This window comes from Pipistrellus kuhlii, unplaced genomic scaffold, assembly GCF_014108245.1.
Source record: "Pipistrellus kuhlii isolate mPipKuh1 unplaced genomic scaffold, mPipKuh1.p scaffold_m20_p_121, whole genome shotgun sequence".
In the NCBI taxonomy this organism is placed as follows: domain Eukaryota; kingdom Metazoa; phylum Chordata; class Mammalia; order Chiroptera; family Vespertilionidae; genus Pipistrellus; species Pipistrellus kuhlii.
This window is the reverse complement of record NW_023425429.1, coordinates 155,747-178,557: the sequence shown is the minus strand read 5'-3', so window position 1 is coordinate 178,557 and position 22,811 is coordinate 155,747. Positions and strand designations below refer to the sequence as shown.

General features: G+C 58.1%; 3 protein-coding genes across 5 annotated transcripts; all 3 read left to right on the top strand.

Annotated features, from left to right (window-relative positions):
• Positions 1-394: 394 nt before the first annotated feature.
• NDUFS2 (NADH:ubiquinone oxidoreductase core subunit S2) lies at positions 395-9,422 on the top strand. Its single transcript, XM_036434374.2, has 14 exons — positions 395-552; positions 1,204-1,310; positions 3,962-4,152; positions 6,146-6,266; positions 6,375-6,487; positions 6,734-6,808; positions 6,944-7,021; positions 7,147-7,232; positions 7,391-7,510; positions 8,291-8,420; positions 8,641-8,736; positions 8,854-8,937; positions 9,051-9,108; positions 9,240-9,422. The coding sequence occupies exons 1-14, from the start codon at positions 458-460 to the stop codon at positions 9,275-9,277; spliced, it is 1,392 nt and encodes a 463-aa protein (XP_036290267.1). The 5' UTR covers positions 395-457; the 3' UTR covers positions 9,278-9,422.
• Positions 9,423-9,551: 129 nt separating this feature from the next.
• FCER1G (Fc epsilon receptor Ig) lies at positions 9,552-12,657 on the top strand. The gene is made up of 5 exons (XM_036434377.2): positions 9,552-10,046; positions 11,604-11,695; positions 11,822-11,854; positions 12,124-12,144; positions 12,291-12,657. The coding sequence occupies exons 1-5, from the start codon at positions 9,998-10,000 to the stop codon at positions 12,351-12,353; spliced, it is 258 nt and encodes an 85-aa protein (XP_036290270.1). The 5' UTR covers positions 9,552-9,997; the 3' UTR covers positions 12,354-12,657.
• A 6,089-nt stretch (positions 12,658-18,746) lies between these two features.
• Positions 18,747-21,476, top strand: TOMM40L (translocase of outer mitochondrial membrane 40 like). 3 transcript variants are annotated; one of them, XM_036434375.2, is made up of 9 exons: positions 18,747-18,953; positions 19,184-19,251; positions 19,507-19,599; positions 19,854-19,955; positions 20,089-20,194; positions 20,346-20,468; positions 20,568-20,644; positions 20,821-20,923; positions 21,045-21,476. In XM_036434375.2, exons 1-9 carry the CDS (start codon positions 18,839-18,841, stop codon positions 21,182-21,184), a joined length of 927 nt encoding a protein of 308 aa, XP_036290268.1. In that variant the 5' UTR covers positions 18,747-18,838; the 3' UTR covers positions 21,185-21,476. The 3 variants fall into 3 exon arrangements, with proteins under 3 accessions (XP_036290268.1, XP_045436302.1, XP_036290269.1); XM_045580346.1 differs by having other exon boundaries at positions 18,752-18,953; positions 20,346-20,456; XM_036434376.2 differs by lacking the exon at positions 19,507-19,599 and having other exon boundaries at positions 18,754-18,953.
• The last annotated feature ends 1,335 nt before the right edge of the window (positions 21,477-22,811 follow it).

The window sequence follows — 22,811 nt, the reverse complement described above, 5'->3', positions numbered from 1 at the left end:
GGCTCCGCCGCTCGGGGGCCGCTCCGCCAGGACGGGGGCAGCAACGACGCGGCGGAGGCGTCCCTAGCGCCCGCTGGGTCTGCACTGGGGCCGCCCCCCGCCACCGCGGGGCTCGCCGCCCGGGCCTGGTGCCGGGACCCGGCCCCGCGGGCCACTTCTCCCCGAGCCGCTGCGACGATGGACGCGGACGGGCTTTCGGGGGACCAGCCCAGGCGGGAGACGCGAGGCCCGGGCTCCCGCCAAAAGGCCGGTAGCAGCGGAGGGAACAGCCTCCTCGGTCCCCGTTTAAGCCTCCGCGAGGTCGAGGCGCAGACCCGGATGTGGTCAAGTTCGGGTGGACGACCCCGCCAGCTTCCAAGATGGCGGTCTCGGTGTGCCAAAGGGCGCGCAGGCGGAACTTCCGGGGGTGCTCAGGCGGGACTTCCGCCCGGCCTCCTCGGCCGTCTGCAGCGGAGACATGGCGGTGCTGAGGGCTGTGCGCGGCCTCGGGGGCGCTGCGGCCCGGCTGCTGCGGCCCGGCGCCGGGGGCCGGCTGCAGGGGCAGCCCAGCAGGTGAGACCCGGGCGTCCCCCCGCCGCGCTGTCCCCGCGGCTGGGAATTCCACGGCCATTGGGCCCCCAGGAAAGGGTGACCTGGACCCGTGACCCCCGCCCAGGCCCGCCGTCTCGGACCCCAGGGGCCGCGGCGTCCGCCCGGGCCGAGGAAAGAAGTGTCGAGCTCGTTGGGCCAGCAGTGAAATGAAGTGGAGGGGGACCCTGCCCCTCAACGTTGAGCTAGTGCCCCTTCCCCTTGTCTCTGCTGCCTCTCCCGAACCCCGTCACGGGTGGGGTGCCAGCGGTGCCCGTGGGAAAGGAGTAAAGGAGGACACCGACGGCGAGCCCGGGTTGGCCGGTGCGTCGCTCTGCTCACCTGACCGAGCCCAGGAGGCAGCAGGCGTCCTCCATCTCCCCAGCTGACCTTGAAGGTCGCGGACGGGAGGAGCTGGGATCCCCGCCTCGGTGCGCAGGGTGGGGGATGAAGTGATTCTGGAATAAGCTGTTAGGGGGCTAGGACGTCTGGGGGTGCAGCTGGTTCTGCCAAAGCTGCTGGAGCCCGTGTCAGGCACTTGGCACTGAGGGTCCAGGCTCCTTCCCGGGGTCTGCCCCCCGAGGGTGGATGGAACGGGGACCAATCACTGTTCAGCCTGTGCCTTGAACTCCGTAGAGGTGCCCGGCAGTGGCAGCCAGATGTGGAGTGGGCAGAGCAGTTTGGGGGAGCGGTCATGTACCCCACCAAGGAAACAGCCCACTGGAAGCCTCCACCTTGGAATGGTGAGTGCCAGGGCCCCTGCCCACCTGACTTGTCCTGCTGAGCGCTGTTTTAGGAGGCGTAGCCCTCACCCTTTGGCTTCTTTCTCCAGGCAATTCAACAAACAGTAACAGTGACCGTAGTAGGTATTTGTCACGTAGAGAAGGAACAGAAGAACATTCCAGGAGGAAAGAAATAGTAAGGTCCCTACCAAGGATTTTTGTAAAGATGATATTGAATATATATACATATATTGATTTCAGAGAGGAAGGGAGAGTGAGAGAGAGATAGAAACATCAATGATGAGAGACAATCATTGATCGGCTGCCTCCTTCATGCCCCACACATGGGGATCGAGCCCGAAACCTGGGCAAGTGTCCCTACCAGGAATTGAACTGGGATCTCCTGGTTCATGGGTCAACACTCAACCGCTGAGCCATGTGGCTGGACTCTACCAAATTTATATCTTTTTAAAAAATATATTTTATTGATTTTTCACAGAGAGGAAGAGAGGGATAGAGCATTAGAAACATTGATGAGAGAGAAACATCTATCAGCTGCCTCTTGCACACCCCCTACTGGGGATGTGCCCACAACCAAGGTACATGCCCTTGACCAGAATCGAACCTGGGTTCAGCCCAAATTTATATCTTTAGTTTCAACTTTTCCCAGAGATTCAGTAAACTGTGTTTCCATCTCCCTGGCTGGACACAAAAGAAACCTTCCTGAATACAAACATTTTTTTTCTCCATCAAAACCAGTCTTTCCACTTTGACTTTTGGGTTCGGATCAGTGGCACTGCCTTTCTCCTAATCTCTCAGAACTGACACTGTTAGTCACCTGGGCTCAGTTTTCTCTTGCCTTCATCTGCCAGCAAGTCACCAAGTCCTCCCGCTTTCTCCTCACTGCATCAGGGCACATCTCCCCTTTGTGTCCAGATGTGTTTGTGTCAGACCTTGGTTGTTTCAGGAGTCTCTTCACTGGACTCCTGCCCTGCCCTGCTACCTGCTATCTTGACCCAGTGTCATTGCCTTCCTGTCCCCAAAGACCCATTTGAGTCATTCTCATGCTCAAAGAACCTTTAACGGCACTTCTAGTTACTTTTCTTTTTTTCTTTTCTTTTTTCTTTTTTTTTTCAGTATATTTTATTGATTTCACAGAGGAAGGGAAAAAGAGAGAGAAAAACATCAGTGATGAGAGAGAATTATGGATCAGCTGCCTCCTGCAGCCCCCGCAGGGGATCGAACCCAGGCTTGTACCTTTGATCAGAATCAAATCTGGGACCCCTATATCCACTGAGCCAAACCAGCTAGGGCTCCAGTTCGATTCCAGTCAAGGGCACATGTGGTGTTGTGGGTTCAATTCCCAGTGGGGGGCTTGCAGGAGGCCACCAAATCAAAGAGTCTCTCTCATCATTGATGTTCCCATCTCTCCTTCCTCTCTGAAATCAATAAAAATATATATTTTAAAAATAGTAGCACTGCGTGCCAATATTGATCTGCCTCGGGTCAGGTAAGAGTCCCAGAAACACTTTACGCCAAAACTTGACCCATGCAGATTCACACCCGGGAGGTCTGAATCATTTGAACTTAAGAGCCAGCTCAGGTCTTCACAGTGCTTTTCCCTCCCTTTAAATACTTAATGGCTGAGCCTCTTAATTGGTAACTTGTCAGTTGGCCTGCATTACTAGTTTCTCACAGGTACTTATTTCCCAAATTAAATTGTAACATTTTTTAAGTACTTTAAAAAATTGATTTCAGAGAGGAAGGGAGAGGGAGGGAGAGAGAGAAATTTCAATGATGAGAGAGAACCATTGATCGCTGCTTCCTGCACACCCCCAACTGGAGATTGAGCTCACAACTGGGCATGTGCCCTTGACTAGAATCAAACCCAGGACCCTTCAGACCACAGGCTTACACTATCCATTGAACTCACTTGTAACATTCTTGAGGGTCAGTCCTGACTGGTGTGGCTCAGTAGGTTGGGTGTTGTCCTGTGCCTGCACACAGAAAGTTGCCAGGTTGATTCCTGGTCAGGGCACATGCCTGCGTTGTGGCAGCCAATCCATGATCCTCCATCATTGATGTTTCTCTCTCTTTCCCATTTCCTCATGGGCCATCAGAAGCATTTGGAGAGCAGTGCATCCTAGTGGTTAGGAGTGTGGACCTTGAAATAAACAAACTAACAAACAACGAAAAGAAAAAGAGAGAGTGGACCTTGGAGCTGAACAGGCTGAGTCCAGTCCAGGCTCCATGAAGTCATTTATCCTTTCTGGCCTCAGTTTTGCCAGTAAAATGGGGATAACAGAAGTACCTGATACTCATGATAATTAATTAACATAAGTAAAATGGTTAGAGTAGTGCAGGGCACACAATAAGGGCCATATAGGTGTTAACCATTATTATTATTATTATTATTATTATTATTATTATTATTATTACTACAAGGGTATTCTGGGGATGTGGAGAGAGTGGGTTTGTCATCCCTCTCCTCAGAAAGCTTCTCGCCCAGTGGTCCTGGAGATTAGTGGACCTAATGGAAGGACCACTTCTGGAGATTAGTCCACTAATGAGGTTCAGCAGTGCGGAGGGCTGGGAAAGGGTACGTAACCCTGCTGCCTCTTGGGGGCTCTCGGGGGAGTTGCCGTTGGCTCTGAACTCTTTCCCCTTCTCAGATGTGGACCCTCCAAAGGACACAATGGTGTCAAACCTGACCCTGAACTTTGGGCCCCAGCACCCAGCAGCCCATGGTGTGCTACGCCTAGTGATGGAGCTGAGTGGGGAGATGGTGCGGAAGTGTGACCCTCACATCGGGCTGCTGCACCGAGGCACCGAGAAGCTCATTGAATACAAGACCTACTTGCAGGTGTGGGCACACAGGCCTGTGCACAGGACCTGGGGCATGGCCAGCCACTGCCCCCAAAACTCCAGGGGGAGGGTTGTGAGGGAGTGGCCTGTCGAGGTTGGGAGGAGGAAGAGTTGTGGCAGGGGACGCAGACTTGAGCCACCTGGACTTGGTTTACCCAGTAGGAATGCTTTGTAGCTAGAGCTGCACTCAGCTTTTCTCGGGCTGACTTTGGGCTGCCTCATGTCCTTCCTGTAGTGCCTCAGTTTCCTGCTCTTCTACTGCACTCTGAGGTCAAAACCAGGTTCCCTGGGGGCAGGGACAGAGGAGAGAGACATCAGCTCCCAGGACTAACAGCTGAAGATTGTATCTTCCAGCTGTCTGCTTGCTTTCGAAATAGTGAGTCAGAGTGACCAGGAGGGAGTCAGTGACAGAGGTTGACTTTTTTTTTTTAATTTTTTTTTTTTAATTATATTTTATTGATTTTTTACAGAGAGGAAGGGAGAGAGATAGAGCTAGAAACGTCAATGAGAGAGAAACATCGACCAGCTGCCTCTTGCACACCCCCGACTGGAGATGTGCCCGCAACCCAGGTACATGCCCTTGACTGGAATCGAACATGGGACCTTTCAGTCTGCAGACCGACGCTCTACCGCTGAGCCAAACCGGTTTCGGCTAATTTTTTTTTAAATTAAGATATTAGAGGTTGACGAGACCGGTTTGGCTCAATGGATAGAGCGTCACCTTGGGGACTGAAGGGACCCAGGTTCGATTCTGGTCAAGGGCATGTACCTTGGTTGCGGGCACATCCCCAGTAGGGGGTGTGCAAGAGGCAGCTGATCGATGACTCTCTCTCATCGATGTTTCTAGCTCTTTATCTCTCTCCCTTCCTCTCTGTACAAAATCAATAAAATATATATTTTTTAAAAAAGATAGTAGAGGTTGACATTTTTAAAAATATATATACTTTATTGATTTTGTACAGAGAGGAAGGGAGAGAGGTAGAGAGTTAGAAACATCGATGAGAGAGAAACATTGACCAGCTGCCTCCTGCACACCCCCCACTGGGGATGTGCCTGCAACCAAGGTACACGCCCTTGACCGGAATCGAACCCCGGACCTTTTAGTCTGTAGGCCAACGCTCTAGCCACTGAGCCACACCGGTTTCGGCTAGAGGTTGACATTTTTTTTCCTTAAATATATTTTATTGATTTTTTTTACAGAGAGGAATTGAGAGGGACAGAAAGTTAGAAACATTGATGAGAGAGAAACACCGACCAGCTGCCTCCTGCACACCCCCTACCGGGGATGTGCCCGCAACGAAGGTACATGCCCTTGACCGGAATCGAACCCAGTACCTTTCAGTCCACAGGCCGATGCTCTATCCACTGAGCCAAACCGGTCCCGGCAAGGTTGACATTTTTAAGAGAACTGTGTGACCCAGGTGGTGAGGGTCAGAGTTAAGGGAACTGGATCCGAGGTAGGAGCCTGAAGTGTTTTTCACTGTCACGAAGGAAGGTCTCGAGAGGAGGGTGGGTTCGGATGAAGAGCAGCCAGCAGATTGCACTTCCCTTGGAGGTTTCAGGCAGGGGTGGCTGGTCTCAGAGCACGGCCCCACGTCACAGTGCCGTCAGCACGAGAACTGGCCGTCCCAGAGGCGCCTCAGCCCCGCCCCTTCCTGGAAACTAACAGCTGGGACTGGAGAGTCTGCTCTTCTGGGAAGGAGTCCTTCCTGCCAGAAACCAGCCCCACCTTCCTCTGTCCGAACTCCGGGGATGGGGACTCCTGAGACTGATGGCCTGGAGGACGGTGGGCAGGGGGGTGCAGGGCCCCCGTCATCCTGCGTCAGACCTGTGCTCCATCATGTATGGGAGCTGGAAATGGCTCCTGGTCAGCGTGTTTTCACTGAGGAGACTGACAAACACGACTTGGGTCCCTTGCCCAGCACACACGGGATTAGGTATCCTTGAGGGCTCCTGGCCCTGAGGGGGACCTGGTTCCTCCCTCTTTCCAGGCCCTTCCATACTTTGACCGGCTGGACTATGTGTCCATGATGTGCAATGAGCAGGCTTACTCGCTGGCTGTGGAGAAACTGCTGAACATCCAGCCTCCCCCGCGGGCACAGTGGATCCGAGGTACGCCCAGCCCGCTCCCCGGGCCCAGCTCAGTGCGCAGACCCCGCGCTGCCAGGCCTGCTGCCAGCCTGGGTCTTTGGCCCCTTCCTGACCCTCCCCTTTCTGCAGTGCTGTTTGGGGAAATCACACGGCTGCTGAACCACATCATGGCTGTGACCACGCATGCCTTGGACATTGGGGCTATGACCCCTTTCTTCTGGATGTTTGAAGAAAGGGAGAAGGTAGGAGAAGGAGGGAAGAATAGGATGGGAAGGAGATGAGGAAGTGGAGAAGGTGTCAAGGTTAACGAGAGAGGACGCAGAGGAGACACTTAGGGGAGGAGGTTTACTTAACCTGGGTTATATTCTTTTTTTAGGGGCCAGTTATATTCTTTAGGGATTCTGTTGTGAGGGGCAGGGGAGTGCACCACCATGTGGTTAGACTTAGGGGTCCAGGATTTTGTCCCCAATTCCCTGTGTCCCATCCAGATGTTTGAGTTCTACGAGCGAGTGTCGGGGGCTCGGATGCATGCTGCTTACATCCGCCCAGGAGGGGTGCACCAGGTGAGCAGCCCCAGCTTCCGTCCATGCTGAGTCCTTTGCGGCCACTGGAGGGCAGCGCTGGCTGATGGAAAAGCCACCGTGAGGCCCTGGCCAGAGGCTCTGCTGTGCTCACTGTCACTCTCGTCTGGCTTCTAGGACCTACCCCTTGGGCTTATGGATGACATTTATCAGTTCTCTAAAAACTTCTCTCTTCGGATTGATGAGGTGGAGGAGGTGAGATAGGAGTCAGTGGGGGGAAATCCCTCTTTGCTCCTCACGCAGGATTTGTGGGGTGTTGGTCCCCAGTGCTAAAGACACAGAGGTGTTGGACATTTGAAAGGTGTTTTCTTGGCCAACAGATGCTGACCAACAATAGGATCTGGCGAAATCGGACAGTTGACATTGGGGTTGTAACTGCTGAAGACGCACTGAACTACGGCTTTAGGTGAAGGACTAGGCTTCTCCCCTGGGGTGGGGATCCTGGACTTCCCTGGCTACACTCTGGACTGGTGTCCGCCCAGAGCAGGAGGCGTGGGGGCAGGAAGGTTAGGGAGGGAGGTGCCTCGGAGTGTGGAGAGCAGCCTTGTTGCTGTCTGTCTGCAGTGGGGTGATGCTGCGGGGCTCAGGCATCCAGTGGGACCTGCGGAAGACCCAGCCCTATGACGTCTATGACCAGGTGGACTTCGATGTGCCCATTGGCTCCCGAGGGGACTGCTATGACAGGTGAGGCCCAGGTCCTCCTTAGTCACAGTCCAGCTGGTGTCCCTTCACTTTCCCCTTAGCTACTTTGTGTCCTGTGTGTGTGAGTGCTTCCCAGAGCACTGTCATGTGACACCTGTTTTACCCTGAGTAAGGGGTCCTTAGAACTAGTGTGGCTGCTTTTTAAAAATATATTTATTTTATTGATTTTTTACAGAGAGGAAGGGAGAGGGATAGAAAGTCAGGAACCAATGAGAGAGAAACATGGATCAGCTGCCTCTTGCACACCCCCTACTGGGGATGTGCCCGCAACCACGGTACATGCCCTTGACCGGAATTGAACCTGGGACTCTTGAGTCCGCAGGCTGACGCTCTATCCACTGAGCCAAACCAGTTTCGGCTTGATCGCTGAGGAAGCGGAGGCATGAAGGTCAGAGAAGAGCCCAGGATTAGTCCGCTGGAGTTGAGACTCAGACTCCTGTTCCTGGTTCTTCCCACCAGATCCTCAGTGTTGAATCCCGTTCCTGTGTACTGACCCTGAATGAGATTTCCAGTTGCTTTTTGAGGCTGTCTGACTCTCACCCACTAGGTACTCCAGAAAGTGTTTAAGATGGTGATCAGAGAGGGAAATGTTACTGGACAGGGTCTGAGGACTGTAGGAGAGGACGTGGGGACAGGTCCAGGACCAGAATCGAAGACTGCAGGCTGGCTGTGGTGCCAGGCCACGCCAGGCGCTCGCGAGGAGGAAGGAGGGAAGCCCAGCGCTTTGCAGGGGGAGCCTGAGCTCCGGGCTGTCTCCCTCAGGTACCTGTGCCGCGTGGAAGAGATGCGCCAGTCCCTTCGGATCATCTCTCAGTGTCTAAACAAGATGCCTCCTGGGGAGATCAAGGTTGATGATGCCAAAGTGTCTCCGCCCAAGCGAGCCGAGATGAAGGTAGCTGCAGGGCAAGGAGGGGTCGTCCCGTAGGGCGAGCGAGAGGCTCCTGGGATTCATTCCTTGGCAGAGAACTCACTCGATGAGAGTCTGCAGCTCCTGTGGCCTCCTCTTCCTCTGCCTTCTCTGCTCACTTCTTAGCCCCCCTGAGGGGAGGCTGTCCTGTGCCCGGGTGGCAAGGAGACTGGATCTGAGTGTTGATGCTCCCCTTTCCCTCCAGACGTCTATGGAGTCCCTGATTCATCACTTCAAGTTGTACACTGAGGGCTACCAGGTTCCTCCGGGGGCCACGTACACGGCCATTGAGGCTCCTAAGGTGAGAGGAGGGGAAGGAGTGAGCGGCCAAAGACATGCTGGTGAGGGTGTGGCTGACCAGATGGCGAGGAGCAGCTACTTCCTGCTGATGGCAGCCCCCTCCTTCCTCCTCGGGCAGGGAGAGTTTGGGGTGTACCTGGTGTCTGATGGCAGCAGCCGCCCTTATCGATGCAAGATCAAGGCCCCTGGCTTTGCCCACCTGGTAAGAACCATCCCGCTGACGCTGACCCCCATGCTTGCTCTTGGCTGAGATACCTGTGCACTTCCCTCCGTCCACCCTGTGGCCTCACTAGCTCTGTCGCTCTTCCCCTGCAGGCCGGATTGGACATGATGTCTAAGGGACACATGCTGGCGGACGTCGTGGCCATCATAGGTACAAGGCTGTTGTGTAGACAGGCACAGGGCCCCTCTGTGGGGACGGAATCTGGACACTTCCTGTTCTCAGCCTGGGGCACAGGGAGCTCTGGATCCGGGTAACAGCACTCTCTTCTCCCGGCCTCCTAGGCACCCAGGATATTGTGTTTGGCGAAGTGGACCGGTGAGCAGGACAGCAGCACTGCCTCTCCCTGCCTCTCAACTTCCGTGTGAGCCTGTCACCGTTGGAAGTGGGCTGTGCACACTCAGCTGCAGGCTTTCTGTGTGTGTGTTAGAAAAGAAAGTAATAAATTAGCCGCTCTGGCCCCTGTGCCAAAGCCTCTGTATGTCTTAGTATCACACTGTCTTTCATTTTCATGGGAAACGAGTGTTTGTTAACCTTGTACTTCTCTGTTAGATTTTCCTGTTCCTCTCCGCCCCTTCTCTGACTCTGGTCCTTTCCACTTCTCCATTCCCCATTTCCTCTTTTCCCTCAGCGCCCCCCAGCCCAGACTTTGGTGCCCACACAGACCAGTACCCCTCACATCGGGGCCGGGTGTTCCCGGCGGAAGGGGAAAGGCTCGCCTGGGTCCCTGGGAGCCAGGCGCAGTGCCCACGGCGTGTGTCTGAACAGGGCTGTGTGGGAAGCGGGGTATTTGGGCTTTCCCAGCACGGGAGTCCCCTCCCGTGGAGGCCGAGCCCCAGTCACTGGACGCCTGAGGCGGAAGGGCCCAGCCTGCTCTGCTCCCTTAGTTGGCCCTTCCGGGAGCCGCCTGGTTTCTAGCGCAGGAAGGGGAAGGGGCCAGAGGGGGGAGGCGTGGCAGGAAGGGGGGAACTCTGTGGTCAGGGAGCTGCTCATCAGCACAGCTGCGCCGGCCCTCAGCTCGTGCCGCCCTCCGCCGCCCAAGATGATTCCCGCGGCGCTCCTGCTCGTCCTCCTGCTGGTCGAACAAGCAGGTGAGGGCAGTGAGCTAGACTCCCGGGTGCGAGTCGAGGCATATGGGCGGGTGAGGCAGGGGCCCCGGGGGCGGGGGACAGCAGTGGGCAGCTGGGCCCAGGGACCCAGGCTGGGCCTGTGTGGTTCCATCTGGGCACAAAAGCCAGTTTCCTCCTTCCTTGTCCCCATCTCAGGCTTGACAGGCCCCCAGGCTCCAGCTGGTGGGCGGGGGAGAGTGACAAAAAGCTGGTCTGGGAGCAGCCGAGGTTCCTGTGGAGCCTCTGGTGTCCAGGAGGAGCTGGCCTCTGGCTGGTTAAGTCCTGTCTGCAAGGGCCCGTGGGGAGCGGAGCCTTGTCCAGGGAGTGAGGCCAGGCTGGCCACACGGATGTGCTTGCTGCTCCCGCGCCATGGCTAACATGCACCTCCCATCAGCCACTGCGTGGAGGGTGGGCAGTGAGCATCTAGAGACCTGAGCATCCTCGGGGAAACCGAGGCAAGAATGGGAAAGTCAGCAGTCAGTTTATGAACTCGCCTCTTGCTCTCAGGGTTGTCTTGTGTGAATGATTACAAGATGGATGGTTGTGGCTGCAGTATGGGGGGACAGGATTAGTGAAACGAGGGAATTTGGGGAAATTGAAAGATGGAAGGAAGGTTGCACCAACCCAGCTATGAAGGTGGAAGGGTCCGAGAGCGGCATGCGCTGGGTGCCCGCTGAGGCCTGGGGAGAGCCGGCGGGCGGGCTCGGCTGCCTCCAGCGTCCTGCCGCCCTGACGGAGCTGCTCGAGCTCTGGTTGCGTCATTGGTAAGATGGCGACATCTCCAAACAGGCAGCTTTGAGGTTTATCAACATGGAGTGGGAGAGACCGGCATTGCAGAATTAAAAGTCACAGCCCGGGAGCCCATGTGACAGAGGCCAGGGAGAAGGGCAGATGGGAGCTCGGACCCCATTTTACTTCTTTAATTGCACAAACTTCCTCTCAGTGGCCCAGGGTGTGAGGAACAGGGCAGTCCCACAGGCACCGGTCCCCGAGATGGAATCTCAGCGGGGGCCCCTGGAGTGCTGGGAGGGTGGGCACTGAGGCCGGGGAAGCGGGGGCCTGGCTTTCACATGCCCAGGATAGGGTGGGCAGAGCGCTGTGTGGCCGGGGCTTGATGACCAATAACTAATGGCCTTCCCGCCCTTCCCCAGCTACATCCTTCCTGTCCAGCTCGCAGCCACAGGTCACAGGACTGAGCAGACGCTCCTGTGGTTTCTTCACTGACATTTGTCACTGCCTTCCCCTCACCCTACCCTCCAGGCTGAGGTTTTGGGTTTTGCCTAGTGCACTTAGATGAGTCCCTTGAGGGCCGTGAAGTGCTCAGCCAAGCCTGGGGAACCCCAGTGCTCGAAGGAAAGGCTAGGGCTGAGGGGAGTCCTTGGGGCTTAGTGCACTGAGTTCCAGCCTCACTCCGAGGCTGTGGAGAGGAATCCAGAGAAAAAGCAAGCTTCCCTGGAGAGCACCCTCAGGCCTGGCCTCCCTCCCAGAATCCTCCCTTCCCTGATGCCTTTGCCCCATGGGCACCCTCTCTCCCCTCAGAGGCCCTGGGAGAGCCTCAGATCTGCTACATCCTGGATGCAATCCTGTTTCTGTATGGGATCATCCTGACCCTGCTCTACTGTCGACTCAAGGTGAGGCTGGGCAGGTGGGTGGGGACGGTGGTGGCAGCATGGCTTTAAAGAGAAACCCACCAAGGTTGGAGGGAAAGCGGATGGGCCACTAAAGTTGCTTTTCCTAATGGCCTTCCTCCACTCCAGATCCAGGTGCGGAAGGCAGCTGTCGCCTATCAGGTATGGATGCCCCTCCCCACCCCCAGGAGCCAACAGTTTGCAGACTCAGCCCTTCTGGGCTATAGCCTGGGAGAGCAGGAGTCTCGGGTGCTGACCTGCATGAGCTTCAGAGACCCCCTTCCCACCTCACCCTACCCACCCTGCCACCCAGCCAAGCCACAGGTGACAAGTCCCACCCTTGGCTGATAAGTCCCTGGGTGTGGAAGAAGATGCTGGGGGCCCCTGGAGGAGGTGTGGTTCTCTGACAAGTTGCTCCTTTGTTTCCACAGAAGTCAGATGGCATTTACACGGTGAGTTGGCCCCGCCCACCCCAATCCCAGGAAGTCAGCAGGAGAGGGTGGATTTTGAGTGACCTTTGGAAGGGCAGGATCTGTGGGGGTGAGTGGGAGCTGTGGAGGGACGCAGCTCCTGACTGCCCTCTGACCTTCACTTCCAGGGCCTGAGCCCCCGGAACCAGGAGACTTATGAGACCCTGAAGCATCAGAAACCGACAGAGTAACTGCAGGACCGATGCCCTGGGTCACGTCCTCCTGCCCCCAGTTCCTGTCCAGCCCCAGGGCTGACATCACATATGCCTCCCGCCATTAATGCCCAAACCTCCGTGTAAAGATGCTATGCCCCCATGAATGGACCCATTGGTTCCTCTTCCCTGCCCAAGGCCTGTGCTCACTGATGTGCTTATGCTAGTCTCCTCCGACCGCCCCTTCCCTGCACCCAGCTCCCCATGGCCCCCTCGCACTCTCAGTCACCCCGGGCAATGGGAAGGGAACAGCACCAATAAAGCCGCCACAGACTGGGCTCCACTCCTTGCTTCCTTCCTTGTACACGGAGCCTCTGCAGGGCTCTGGCTGGTACTGAAGTTGCCGTTGGGAGGAAGAGTCCCACACCTGACCTCACAGAGCTCAGTGTCAAACGCCAGGCTGTTTTGCTCAATGGAAGGGCAAGTGCTGCTGTGAGGGGACAAATGAGAGCCCTGGCCCCAGGCCTCTAGTTTGGAGCAGGAGCAGGAGAGTCCATGTGGGACTGGGCACATTCAAACCGAAGAAGTGACTTCTGGACTGTGGGAAAGCCTGGCTTCCCTGCCTCAAAGAGGGACCAATTCAGTCACAGTGGGTGACAGTCCAGGGGCAGCTCACCGTGTCTGTGGTACAGCCTGGCCCCAAAGCCCGGCGTCAGGAGGGACGATGTGAGGAGGGCTCATGTGATGCCCCAAGGCAGTGGTCGGCAAACTCATGAGTCCACAGAGCCAAATATCAACAGTGCAACGATTGAATTTCTTTTGAGAGCCACATTTTAAAAAAAATTTTTAATATATTTTATTGATTTTTTTACAGAGAGGAAGAGAGAGGGACAGAGAGTTAGAAACATCGATGAGAGAGATTCATCGATGAGAGAGATTCATCAATCAGCTGCCTCCTTCACACCCTCCACTGGGGACGTGCCCGCAACCAAGGTACATGCCCCCGTCCAGAATCGAACCTGGGGCCTCTCAGTCCGCAGGCCGACGCTCCATATAGTGAGCCAAACCGGTTTCGGCAAGAGAGCCACATTTTTTAAACTGAAACTTCTTCTAACGCCACTTCTTCAAAATAGACTCGCCCAGGCCGTGGTATTTTGTGGAAGAGCCACACTCAAAGGGCCAAAGAGTCACATGTGGCTCAAGAGCTGCAGTTTGCCGACCACGGCCCTCAGGAAGGGTTGCACGGGGACGGAGTTCTTAGCGGGTTCTGGGGCGAGGGGGACCTTAGTGGGATGGATGTGGGCCAGACAGAGTGGGTGAGTCGGGTCCTGAGGGAGAGGAGCTTCTGGAGGCACGGTGGGCGGGCAGGAACCCTCCTCAGCCCTGTCCTATGGCAGCAGAAGGCGGGGTTCCAGGAAGTATGTTATGTTTCCAGACAGAGAAACATAGGTTGCCTTCTGCATGTGCCCTGACCCCAGGGATCAGATCTGCACCCCAGGTACATGCCCTTGACTGGGAATTGAACTGGTGACCCTTTAGTACGTGGGCTGACGCTCTAACCACAGAGAACATTGATTAGGGGTGTTTTCTTTCTGAGAGAGAGAGAGAGAGAGGGAGAGAGGAAGAGAGAAACATTGATCAGTTGCCCCTGGGTATGTGCCCTAAGAATCAAACCCTCCACCTTCTAGTGTATGGGATGATGCTCCAACCAACAGCCACACCGGCCACAGCTGTAAGTCCTTGCATCCCATCTGCTGCAGCCCGTCCTGCCTCGGACCCAGCAGCCTCTCAGATGGGACTCTGGTCTGTGCCCAGGCCCCCCAGGCTGGGCAGCTCTTTACTCACAGTGACTCACACTTGTCAATGCACTTTTCCAACTCCTGTACCATTTGCTCTGCTCACTACCCTGTGAGGATTCAGCTCTTCACAGTTCAACCTGCCAAGTTAAACAAGGTTGTCCTATGTGCACTTCAGCATGTAAGAACGCCCAGTCCTGGGAAAAAAGGGGAGGAAGAGGCCCTGAGGGCTGAGGGTCATCACTATGCAGAGCCTCAGCTGAAGGCAGTTGCAGATGAGCCATGAGAAGTGTGTCAGGGAGGGAAGCAGCTGCTTTAGAGGTCAAGTGGGGATAGTTTCTGGCAATGCCTCCACTTCCCTCTGCCACGCACAGCTGCCAGGCTGCTCTCTTCTTTTCTTTTTTCTTTTTTGTTAATCTTTATTGTTCAAATTATTACAACGGTTCCTCATTTCTTCCCCCCTCCACCAGGTTCCCACCCCACCCTCCGCCCCCTCCCCATCCCCCATTGTCCTCATCCATAGGTGCAGTTTATGTTCAGTCTCTTCCTTTCCCCAACAGTAAATCCCTTTTCAGATAGTAAATCAGTTACTTAGCATTTTCTCATATCAATAATACCTCCACATGCCCAATGATACATTTCACACAAAAGACATTTCCAAATAGGTCAACCAGCCTCATCCAGGCCCCACCCAAGGCACTCACAGATCAACACCCCAGCCCTATACTAACTCAACACATCCAGATCTAAGCCTTCATCACTTGATTCAGCAGACCCTCAAGTTCCCGCAAAAGTTTCCAGCCATGTCTGAGAGGCAGCCGTGGGGGAGGGGCAGGCGAGGAGCGAGCTGTTCCGGGCCTGGCTGCTCCGGGCCTGGCCTCTGTTGCTCTGGTTTGTTCCACAACCAGCTGCTCCGGGTCTGGACACTGCCGCTCCCGACCTAGTTGCTCTGGACTTGGCTGCTGCTGCTCCGGGCCTGGCCGCACCCGACCCGGCTGCTCTGGGCCCGGCAGCTCTGGGCCTGGCCGCTCCCAGCCTGGCAGCCGCTGCTCCAGGCCTGGTTATACCAGACCTGGCTGCTCCGGGCCTGGCCGCTCCCCAGGCTGCTCTCTTCTGCTTTGATTTAATCCCGGCATCATGGCTCCCAGCATCTCTAGTCCCACATGTCCCTCTGCGGAGCCAGCCGGCCTGAACTGGTGTGGTGTCTGCTGGCTCCAGCTCTGCAGTGGCCGCTGGGCCAGGCAGACAGCACCCAGACCAGAATGGGGTGTGGAAAGGTGTCCCCAGATAGGGGTCCAGGTGAGAGCAGTTTGGGGAGAGTGAGCCGAACCTTTTACTGTAGGCGGGGGTGGGAGCAAGCAGCGTTCCCTGGCTCAGAAGGGAGGGAGAACCTTGGGTGACCTCTGTGGGTTCACGTTTTAGAAGCTGTCTTCTCTTCACAAGGTGATGGAGAGGAGCTTGAGGGAGGCCTTGTCTCCTGTGACCTGCCCAAGGCCAAGAATCCAGACTTTCTCAGCCTCACATCCATGCAAAGCTTCTTTTTTATTTTTAACATGTTTTTATTGATTTTGAGGGAGAGAGAGATAGAAACATCAATGATGAGAGAAAATCATAGATCAGCTGCTTCCTGCACGCCCCACACTGGGGATCGAGCCCACAATCTGGGCATGTGCCCTTGACCGGGAATCAAACCTGGGACCTTTCTGTCCACAGGCCGACGCTCTATCCACTGAGCCAAACCAGCCAGGGCCAAGCAAAGGCTCTTCACCTCCTCAGAGCGCTCCGGGCGGGAGCAGACTCCCCGGGGCCGCTCTGCCGTTCCCACATTTGTCTCTTGGTCCCTCTCTTCACCCTTCACCCCGAGCCGCTCCTCCTCCCGTCCCCACAAAGCTCACCATGGGCTCCTTCACTGTTCACTGTAGAAGCAAGTGGTGGGAGGGAGGGGCTGGAGGCTGGCCGGACGTGTCCTAGGGGCCAGTGTGGTGGCTGGGCGTCCGGCAGTGATGGCATACCACAAGTAACTGAGGAAGCTCATCAGGGATGAGGCAACTGTTCTCTCAAATTCGAAGCTCAATTTCCCCAATCTCCACCCTGAGCTCAGTCTCCTGTGGGCCCTCAACACGCCCTTGCTGAGACTTATTTGGCCTGGGCCTGGACCTCTGGGCCCTTGACCTTCTGCACCAGGTCCTTGCCACGGTCTGCAGGTTCTGAGAGAACAGGCTCTGCAGGCTCATCTCCTCCGTCTGCCTCCGGACCTAGAACACCCGCCCTTTTCAGCTGGTCCCCAATACCGAGTCCTGGCCTCCAGCGAAGCCGCTCCAGTGCCCAGGCCAAACAGGCTCCCACTTCAGGCCTTTGGATAAATTTTCTGGCTTCAGAGGGGGAATGGTCTTCGTTTTGAGCTCTGGGATAGCCAGATCTGGGCACAGAACTGGCAGATGGGCAGCCAGGACCCTCTACTGCCTTCTCCTTGGGACTCCCCTCCACTCCACACCCACCTTCGAGGCCAGAGATGGTGAGGAGCAGCTCGGTCACTATAAGCAGCTTCATGGTGGTGTCATGGGGAGGTGGCCTGGAACAGATGGAGGTGGGGCGACACTGAAGCTGGGTAGGCTTCAGCCCCTCCCCAGGGACCCTTCCTACGTGGCCACTCCAACGGGTCCCTTCTCTCCCCACAGTTAAAACCTGGTCCTCCTTGGATGCTCCCCACTGGCCAGCACCTCTGTCTCTGTGCCTGCGCCTGGCTGGGGAGGCAGGGCTACGTGTCTGCCTGCTTCTCTGCCCTCCTCCCCCCTGCCAGGTGACAAGGAATGTGGAGGGACATTGGGGTGGACCATGTTGGAGTAAACAAGTTGGAGGGATGAGGACAGGACAAGTGCATGGGGGACGCCTGGTGCAGGCCTTCGTGGTGGCAAGGGGGTGTCCTTTAGGCCTACTGGAGGTTCACTCTGTTGGGATGTGGGGCAGCAGCCCCTCGCTCTGAACGCTGCAGGAAGTAAGAGTGCCCATGACATAACCCTCAGCCCCCAATAACTGTCCCATTAGGAGTAAATTTTGTCTCCCCCAAGTCTAACCTCCCCACCCCCCACACTTCACTGCAACTTGCAAGAGGTTTGGGGAACAGAAAAAAGGAGAAAGGAGTTGAAATTAGGGGTAGGGATGAGGGCCAGAGGGCAGGTGATCCGCTTGGTCCCTTTCTCAGTAATGGTGATGAGAAGGGGTTGAAAACATGTTGGCCAATTATCACAGCCTACCCCCCAGTCAGAAAGCAGCCTCTGCCCTCCACCCCGTTGGAAGGCTCCGGCAGGAAGAGGTTCACGTTAAAGGGTAGAAGTTGAAGGTCCCTGGTCATTGGGCCACCTTATCAGGTCGAGGTGGTAGCCAGCAGAAGTGAATCAGCAGGGGCCACAGCACCCCACTGCACATCCCCAGGCATCTGGGTGAAGTCAGCTGAATAGATACCAGAAGCGTTTGCATCTTTCTCCTTTTAGCCTTCAAAGTGTAGCAGGACATTCCCGAGAGGTGGCGCGGAGATACGAGGACCAGCGAGGGCTCCCCTTATTTCCCTGTGGAGCCCCCAATGCTGGAGGCACTCCTCTGACTCCCGCCTGGCCCTGGGGTGGAGATCCCTGGGGGCCGGGCCCATATCCCGGGGTTTTATCGGGCCCTCTGCCTGCGGAATCAGGGAAGGAAGGATTGATGAATTGCAGGGGCAGCTGTTTCAGGGGCGGTTCTGCTAGAATCGAGGCCGCAGCCCTGCTCCTCCACACTCCCGGTGCTCACGCGGTCCCATTCCGAGAGGACCAGAGACTGCGCGGGAGGGCGGCGCGGTCCCAGGCCGGCGGCGCCGGCGAGCAGCTCGTGGGGCAGAGCGTCGCGGAGGCCCAGCGATCCTGCGTGGGGCGCCGAGGGCGACTGAACCGGGTTGAAAATGAGTCCTCCCGGTCGTTCCTCTCCCTCTTCTCCAAGGCAGCGCTCCACGCCGTAGGGTGGCGGGGGCTTCGACCGCCCAGGCTCCAAGCTGCTCCCTCAGAGCCCCGCGCTCCCACGTCGACGCGGAGAAGCCTTGGACCAGCCAATCACCCCGGGAGCTGCCCGCAAGCCCCGCCTCCGCAGCTCCGAGGCTGGAGCTCTCTGGACGCGGCGCCTGCCACTCCTCTACTTCCTCCTCTCCCATTGGCCCCTGGGAAACCCAGGCCGCCTGTCTTTAATGGTTGGGCGGGGCCCGGTCAAAGGAGGGCCGGTCTTTAAAAGCTTTCTTTTGCCCGGTTCCAAGATGGTGATCCTGACCACGCGGAGACAGCAGCATGAAGCCGCGGTCCTGCCATCACTCAAGATGGCTGCCCCCATCAAGATGACCGGGGTGTGCCGGGGGGGAAGGGGCAGCACGAAGGTCTGAGACGGTAAGGCGACCGATCCGTGGCGAACCGCGCCTGGCGGCCTCGGGATGGAGAGCAGGGAGACTCGGGAGCGGGGCGGCCGGCGGGGTCAGGGTTAGAGACGGGTGACAGGTGGGGCTGTGGGGCCGAGATGGGACGGGACTGTGCTTGCGACTCAGTGCCCACACCGGTGCCCCGCCCGCTCTTCTCGTTCCAGGCCTAGCGTCGGACCATGCGGAGGCTTCGGGGGCTGGGGAGCCGGGTGATGGGGGGTGGGGCCCGCGGGGGGTAGAGGGAGGAATAGCATCCTTTCCAGCTCCCCCAGCCCCTCCTCGTCCTCCGGACTGAAATGGGGAACACGTTGGGCCTGGCTCCGATGGGGGCTTTGCCCCGCCGGAGCCCCCGCCGAGAGGACCCTCTGCCCAACCCCGGGAGCTTCGATGAGCTGCACCGCCTGTGCAAAGGTGAGCGCCTGAGCCCGGGGGAAGGGGCCGAGGGACGGTCTGCATGCTGGGTGCGGGGCTGGGAGCAGGAGAGGAGGTCGCGCCGGCTCGCCATGGAGCGAGCGTTTTGTTGCAGAACCGGAAAGGAGTCGGTTCCTCCAGAGCGCTTGCTGTGACACGCGGGGGACTGCTCCTCGGGGTCGGGGCTCCTCTCTGTGCTGACTCCTCCCCTCTCTCCCTCCCACCTTCAGATGTATTCCCAGGACAGATGGAGGGAGTGAAGCTCGTTGTCAACAAGGTTCTGAGCAGCCATTTCCAGGTGCTCCCTCTCTCTGGCCCCTCCTCACGGCGCCTCCTGCCCGGCCCACCCTCTCCTTCCTCTGCTCCCTGGCGCCGGGCTGCGGCAGAGGGCAGGAGCCCGGCTCTAACTCCCTTGCTTGTGGGCTTGCTTTCAGACAGGTGACCCTCAGTGTGTGGACAGTTGGGGTTGTTAAAAGGCCTGGATAGGGACGGGATGGAGGGGGAGATGGGGACGGGCGCAGAGGAACGCTCTCCACCGGCTTCTCTTCCCCAGGTGGCTCACACGGTGCACCTGAGTGCCCTGGGCCTGCCTGGCTATCACCTGCATGCGGCCTATGCAGGGGACTGGCAACTCAGCCCCACCGAGGTGAGGACTCCGCACCGGCCGTCTCTCAGAGCCGCCTCGCCTGCGGGCGGAGGAAATTGTGTGTTATGGGGAGGGCGCTCCTCTCCTCTGGTTTCTTCTGAATGGGAGAGAGGAGGGACTGTGTGATTGAGTGGAGTTTTTCTTTGTGGCTCCAATAGGGGGCGCTGGGTGCCGTTAAAGAAAGCCCATGGTATTTGGGTTTGGGCTGAATGGAACCAAGCCCAGCTTAGTCTGACTGTCTAGCTCTTCAACAGGTTTTCCCCACTGTGGTAGGTGACTGGGACAGCAGCGGCAGCCTCAACGCGCAGGTCCTGCTCCTCTTGGCGGAACGGCTCCGAGCCAAGGCCGTCTTCCAGGTGACCCATGGTTCCTGCCTCCATCCAGGGTTTCTTTCCTCCACGAATGTGCTGCTCCACGGCCCCGGGGGAGGAGCAGAGGCCACAGATGGCAGAGGGGGAGGGAGAGCTTACTTCTCTTGCCCCATCCCAGACGCAGCAGTCCAAGTTCCTGACCTGGCAGTTTGACAGCGAGTACCGGGGAGATGACTACACGGCGACTCTGACCCTCGGAAATCCTGACTTGATTGGGGAGTCCGGTGAGAATCGGGACAGGGCTCTTTTTATCCTGGCCACCCACCGCTGATGGCGTCCTCTTCACCTCGCTCACTTCTGCGATTAGAGAAGAAACCTGCGGGGAGGGCAGGCCGGCGTGTTGTCTCGGCCTGACTCTGTGTCTCCCACTCCCAGTGATCGTGGTCGCTCACTTCCTGCAGAGCCTCACCCAGCGGCTGGTGTTGGGGGGGGAGCTGGTGTACCACCGGCGGCCGGGCGAGGAGGGGGCCATCCTGACGCTGGCGGGGAAGTACTCCGGTACGCTGGGGCGTGATGGAGGGGGCGCTGGGCTTGGCTGGGGGCCTGGCCTGTGTCCGCAGCAGTAATGCTCCCGTCCTCCGCCTTTGCCTTTCACAGCTGTACGCTGGGTCGCTACGTTGAATGTGGGGTCAGGTGGGGCCCATGCAAGCTATTACCACAGGGCGAATGAGCAGGTGAGCCGACTGACCCCCCACCCCCCGCATGTCACTCTGCCCCGGTGCCCACCCTGGGCCTCCACGGGCCCTGCCGACTGCTGTCTTCCGCCTGCGCTTCCCATACATGTCACGGTGTCTCCTCCTGCTGCCGCCAGGACCCACAGTCTCTACAGAGACAGACCTCTCCCCCTCAGGTTCAGGTTGGCGTGGAGCTGGAGGCAAACACCAGGCTACAAGACACCACCTTCTCCTTCGGTTACCACCTGACCCTGCCGCAGGCCAACATGGCGTTTAAAGGTGAGGGCGAGTGGGAGCACACCGAGCTGTGTGGGATGGGGGCAGGGAGGGGGTGCTCCCTCTGACTTCTGCCGACTCCTTTCTGCAAGCCCGGGCACTGACCTGCGCGTCTCCTGCGCAGGCGTGGTGGACAGTAACTGGTGTGTGGGCGCTGTGCTGGAGAAGAAGATGCCCCCGCTGCCCGTCACCCTCGCCCTGGGGGCCTTCCTCAACCACTGGCGCAACAGGTTCCACTGCGGCTTCAGCGTCACTGTGGGCTGAGGCCCGAGCCCAGCAGCTGCAGCCTCTGAGTTCGGTGCCCGAGGCCAGAGCCTGGGCCTTCTCTGGAGCCCCCTGGCTGGGTGACCTCGGGGTCCCAGGAGCAGAGTGGGGCCGGGCCGGGCCCTCACTGAGGAGACGGTGGTCTGAGGACCGGCCCTGCCCGCACATGCTCTGTCCCACTGCGGCTCTGGCTAAGGGAGAAGGGCAGGGCCTGGCTGGCCTGTGGCCTCCTCATGCTCCCCTTCTCCTCTCCCTGTGGATCGGATTAAAGCTCCTCCCCTCTTCCTCTTCAGAGAGGAATGTCTGCATGGGATTGCGCCATCCGTTTGCCCCCCAGGCCTCAGGCTGGGAAAGAACCTTGCCCTCCGAAAGCGGGGCCACCACTCCCTGTGCTCCAGAGAACAGTTCCCACGCCTCCGTGCCCTGCCTGCACGAGGGCAGCGTGCTGCGGGCTCTCACCGAACCTCGGCTCCCTTTCCGCGGCCCCTCCGGCCAGGGTGTCAGGCCTGGCGCGCCGCCCGGCAGACGCTGCACCAGAGGCGCTGCGCAGTGCGGGGTGCCGGGTTTGTCCGTCGCTGCTCCTGCTCCGGGTCAGCCGGACCGGGCTCCGCATACAGAACCTTTGGAGGAGGAGGGAGCGGGCCCCGGAGAAAGGAGGGTAATGTGGCACCTGCGCCCCAAACTGCCCACAGCGAGGCTCGCTGTGCACAGCACAGGGCTAACAGACCGGGCCAAGGCCCCAGGGTGCCCGGCTCTGCGGCTTCTCTTGAACCCCAAGCTCTGAGGCCCTGAGCGAAGAAAGCCCCAGAATTGGCTAGAACTTTAACTGTGAGGAGCCTGAGAGTGTGGCCTTCTCAGCAGCTCTAGAAGGTGGGTGTGTCCTGTGGTCCTCCCAGGCCGGCTGGTGGAGTGAGCGGAACAGAAGGGAGACACTCAGAGCCGGCGGATGGTGGAGCCAGGGCTTTGCCAGGAGCTGTGTGTGAACACAACTTACAGGGGAATGAAAGTGGAAGGATGGGCCAGTGAGGAGGAGGGGAGAGGCCCGAGCAGAGGGAGCACCACTCCCGGCGGACAGGCGCTTTGAGCGGTGGGGATGGCATCGGTCTCAGGAATGCTGGGGCAGAGCCCGTGAGCAGCCGCTTCGCGTCTCTGAACCAAAAAGCTGGGAAGAGCCCAGAGCGGCAGGAGCCGCGTGGGCACTGCAGTAGGGAGAGGGCGGGAGTGAGGCCCCGCGGGCGGGTGCCAGGAAGGCCGGGAGAAGCTCCCGCTGGGCCAGTTCCCTTCCTCCTTCCCTGGGCAGCCCGGGCCCGGCCGCCGGCCTGTGGTGGAGCTCTGCGGAGCCCGCGCCTCCGGCCGCCGGTCAGTCTCCCTCTGGGGACCCTGGGCCGGCTGGGCTGTAAGGGAGCAGGAAGGATTGGCGGGGGGTGGGGGGCTGTATAGTGCCCAGGGGCCCCAGGTTGGGGAGATGCATTCTGCATACTGGAGGACCAACAGGCCCGGGAGGGACAGACTGGAGGAGCTGGGAGTTTGGCAGAGGTGTTGGGAGGAAGCTTCTGGGTTTTGGGGGGAGCTCACCAGGCGGAAGGGGGCCGGGCAGCCATGAGCACACTCGGGTTCCTGGAGCTGC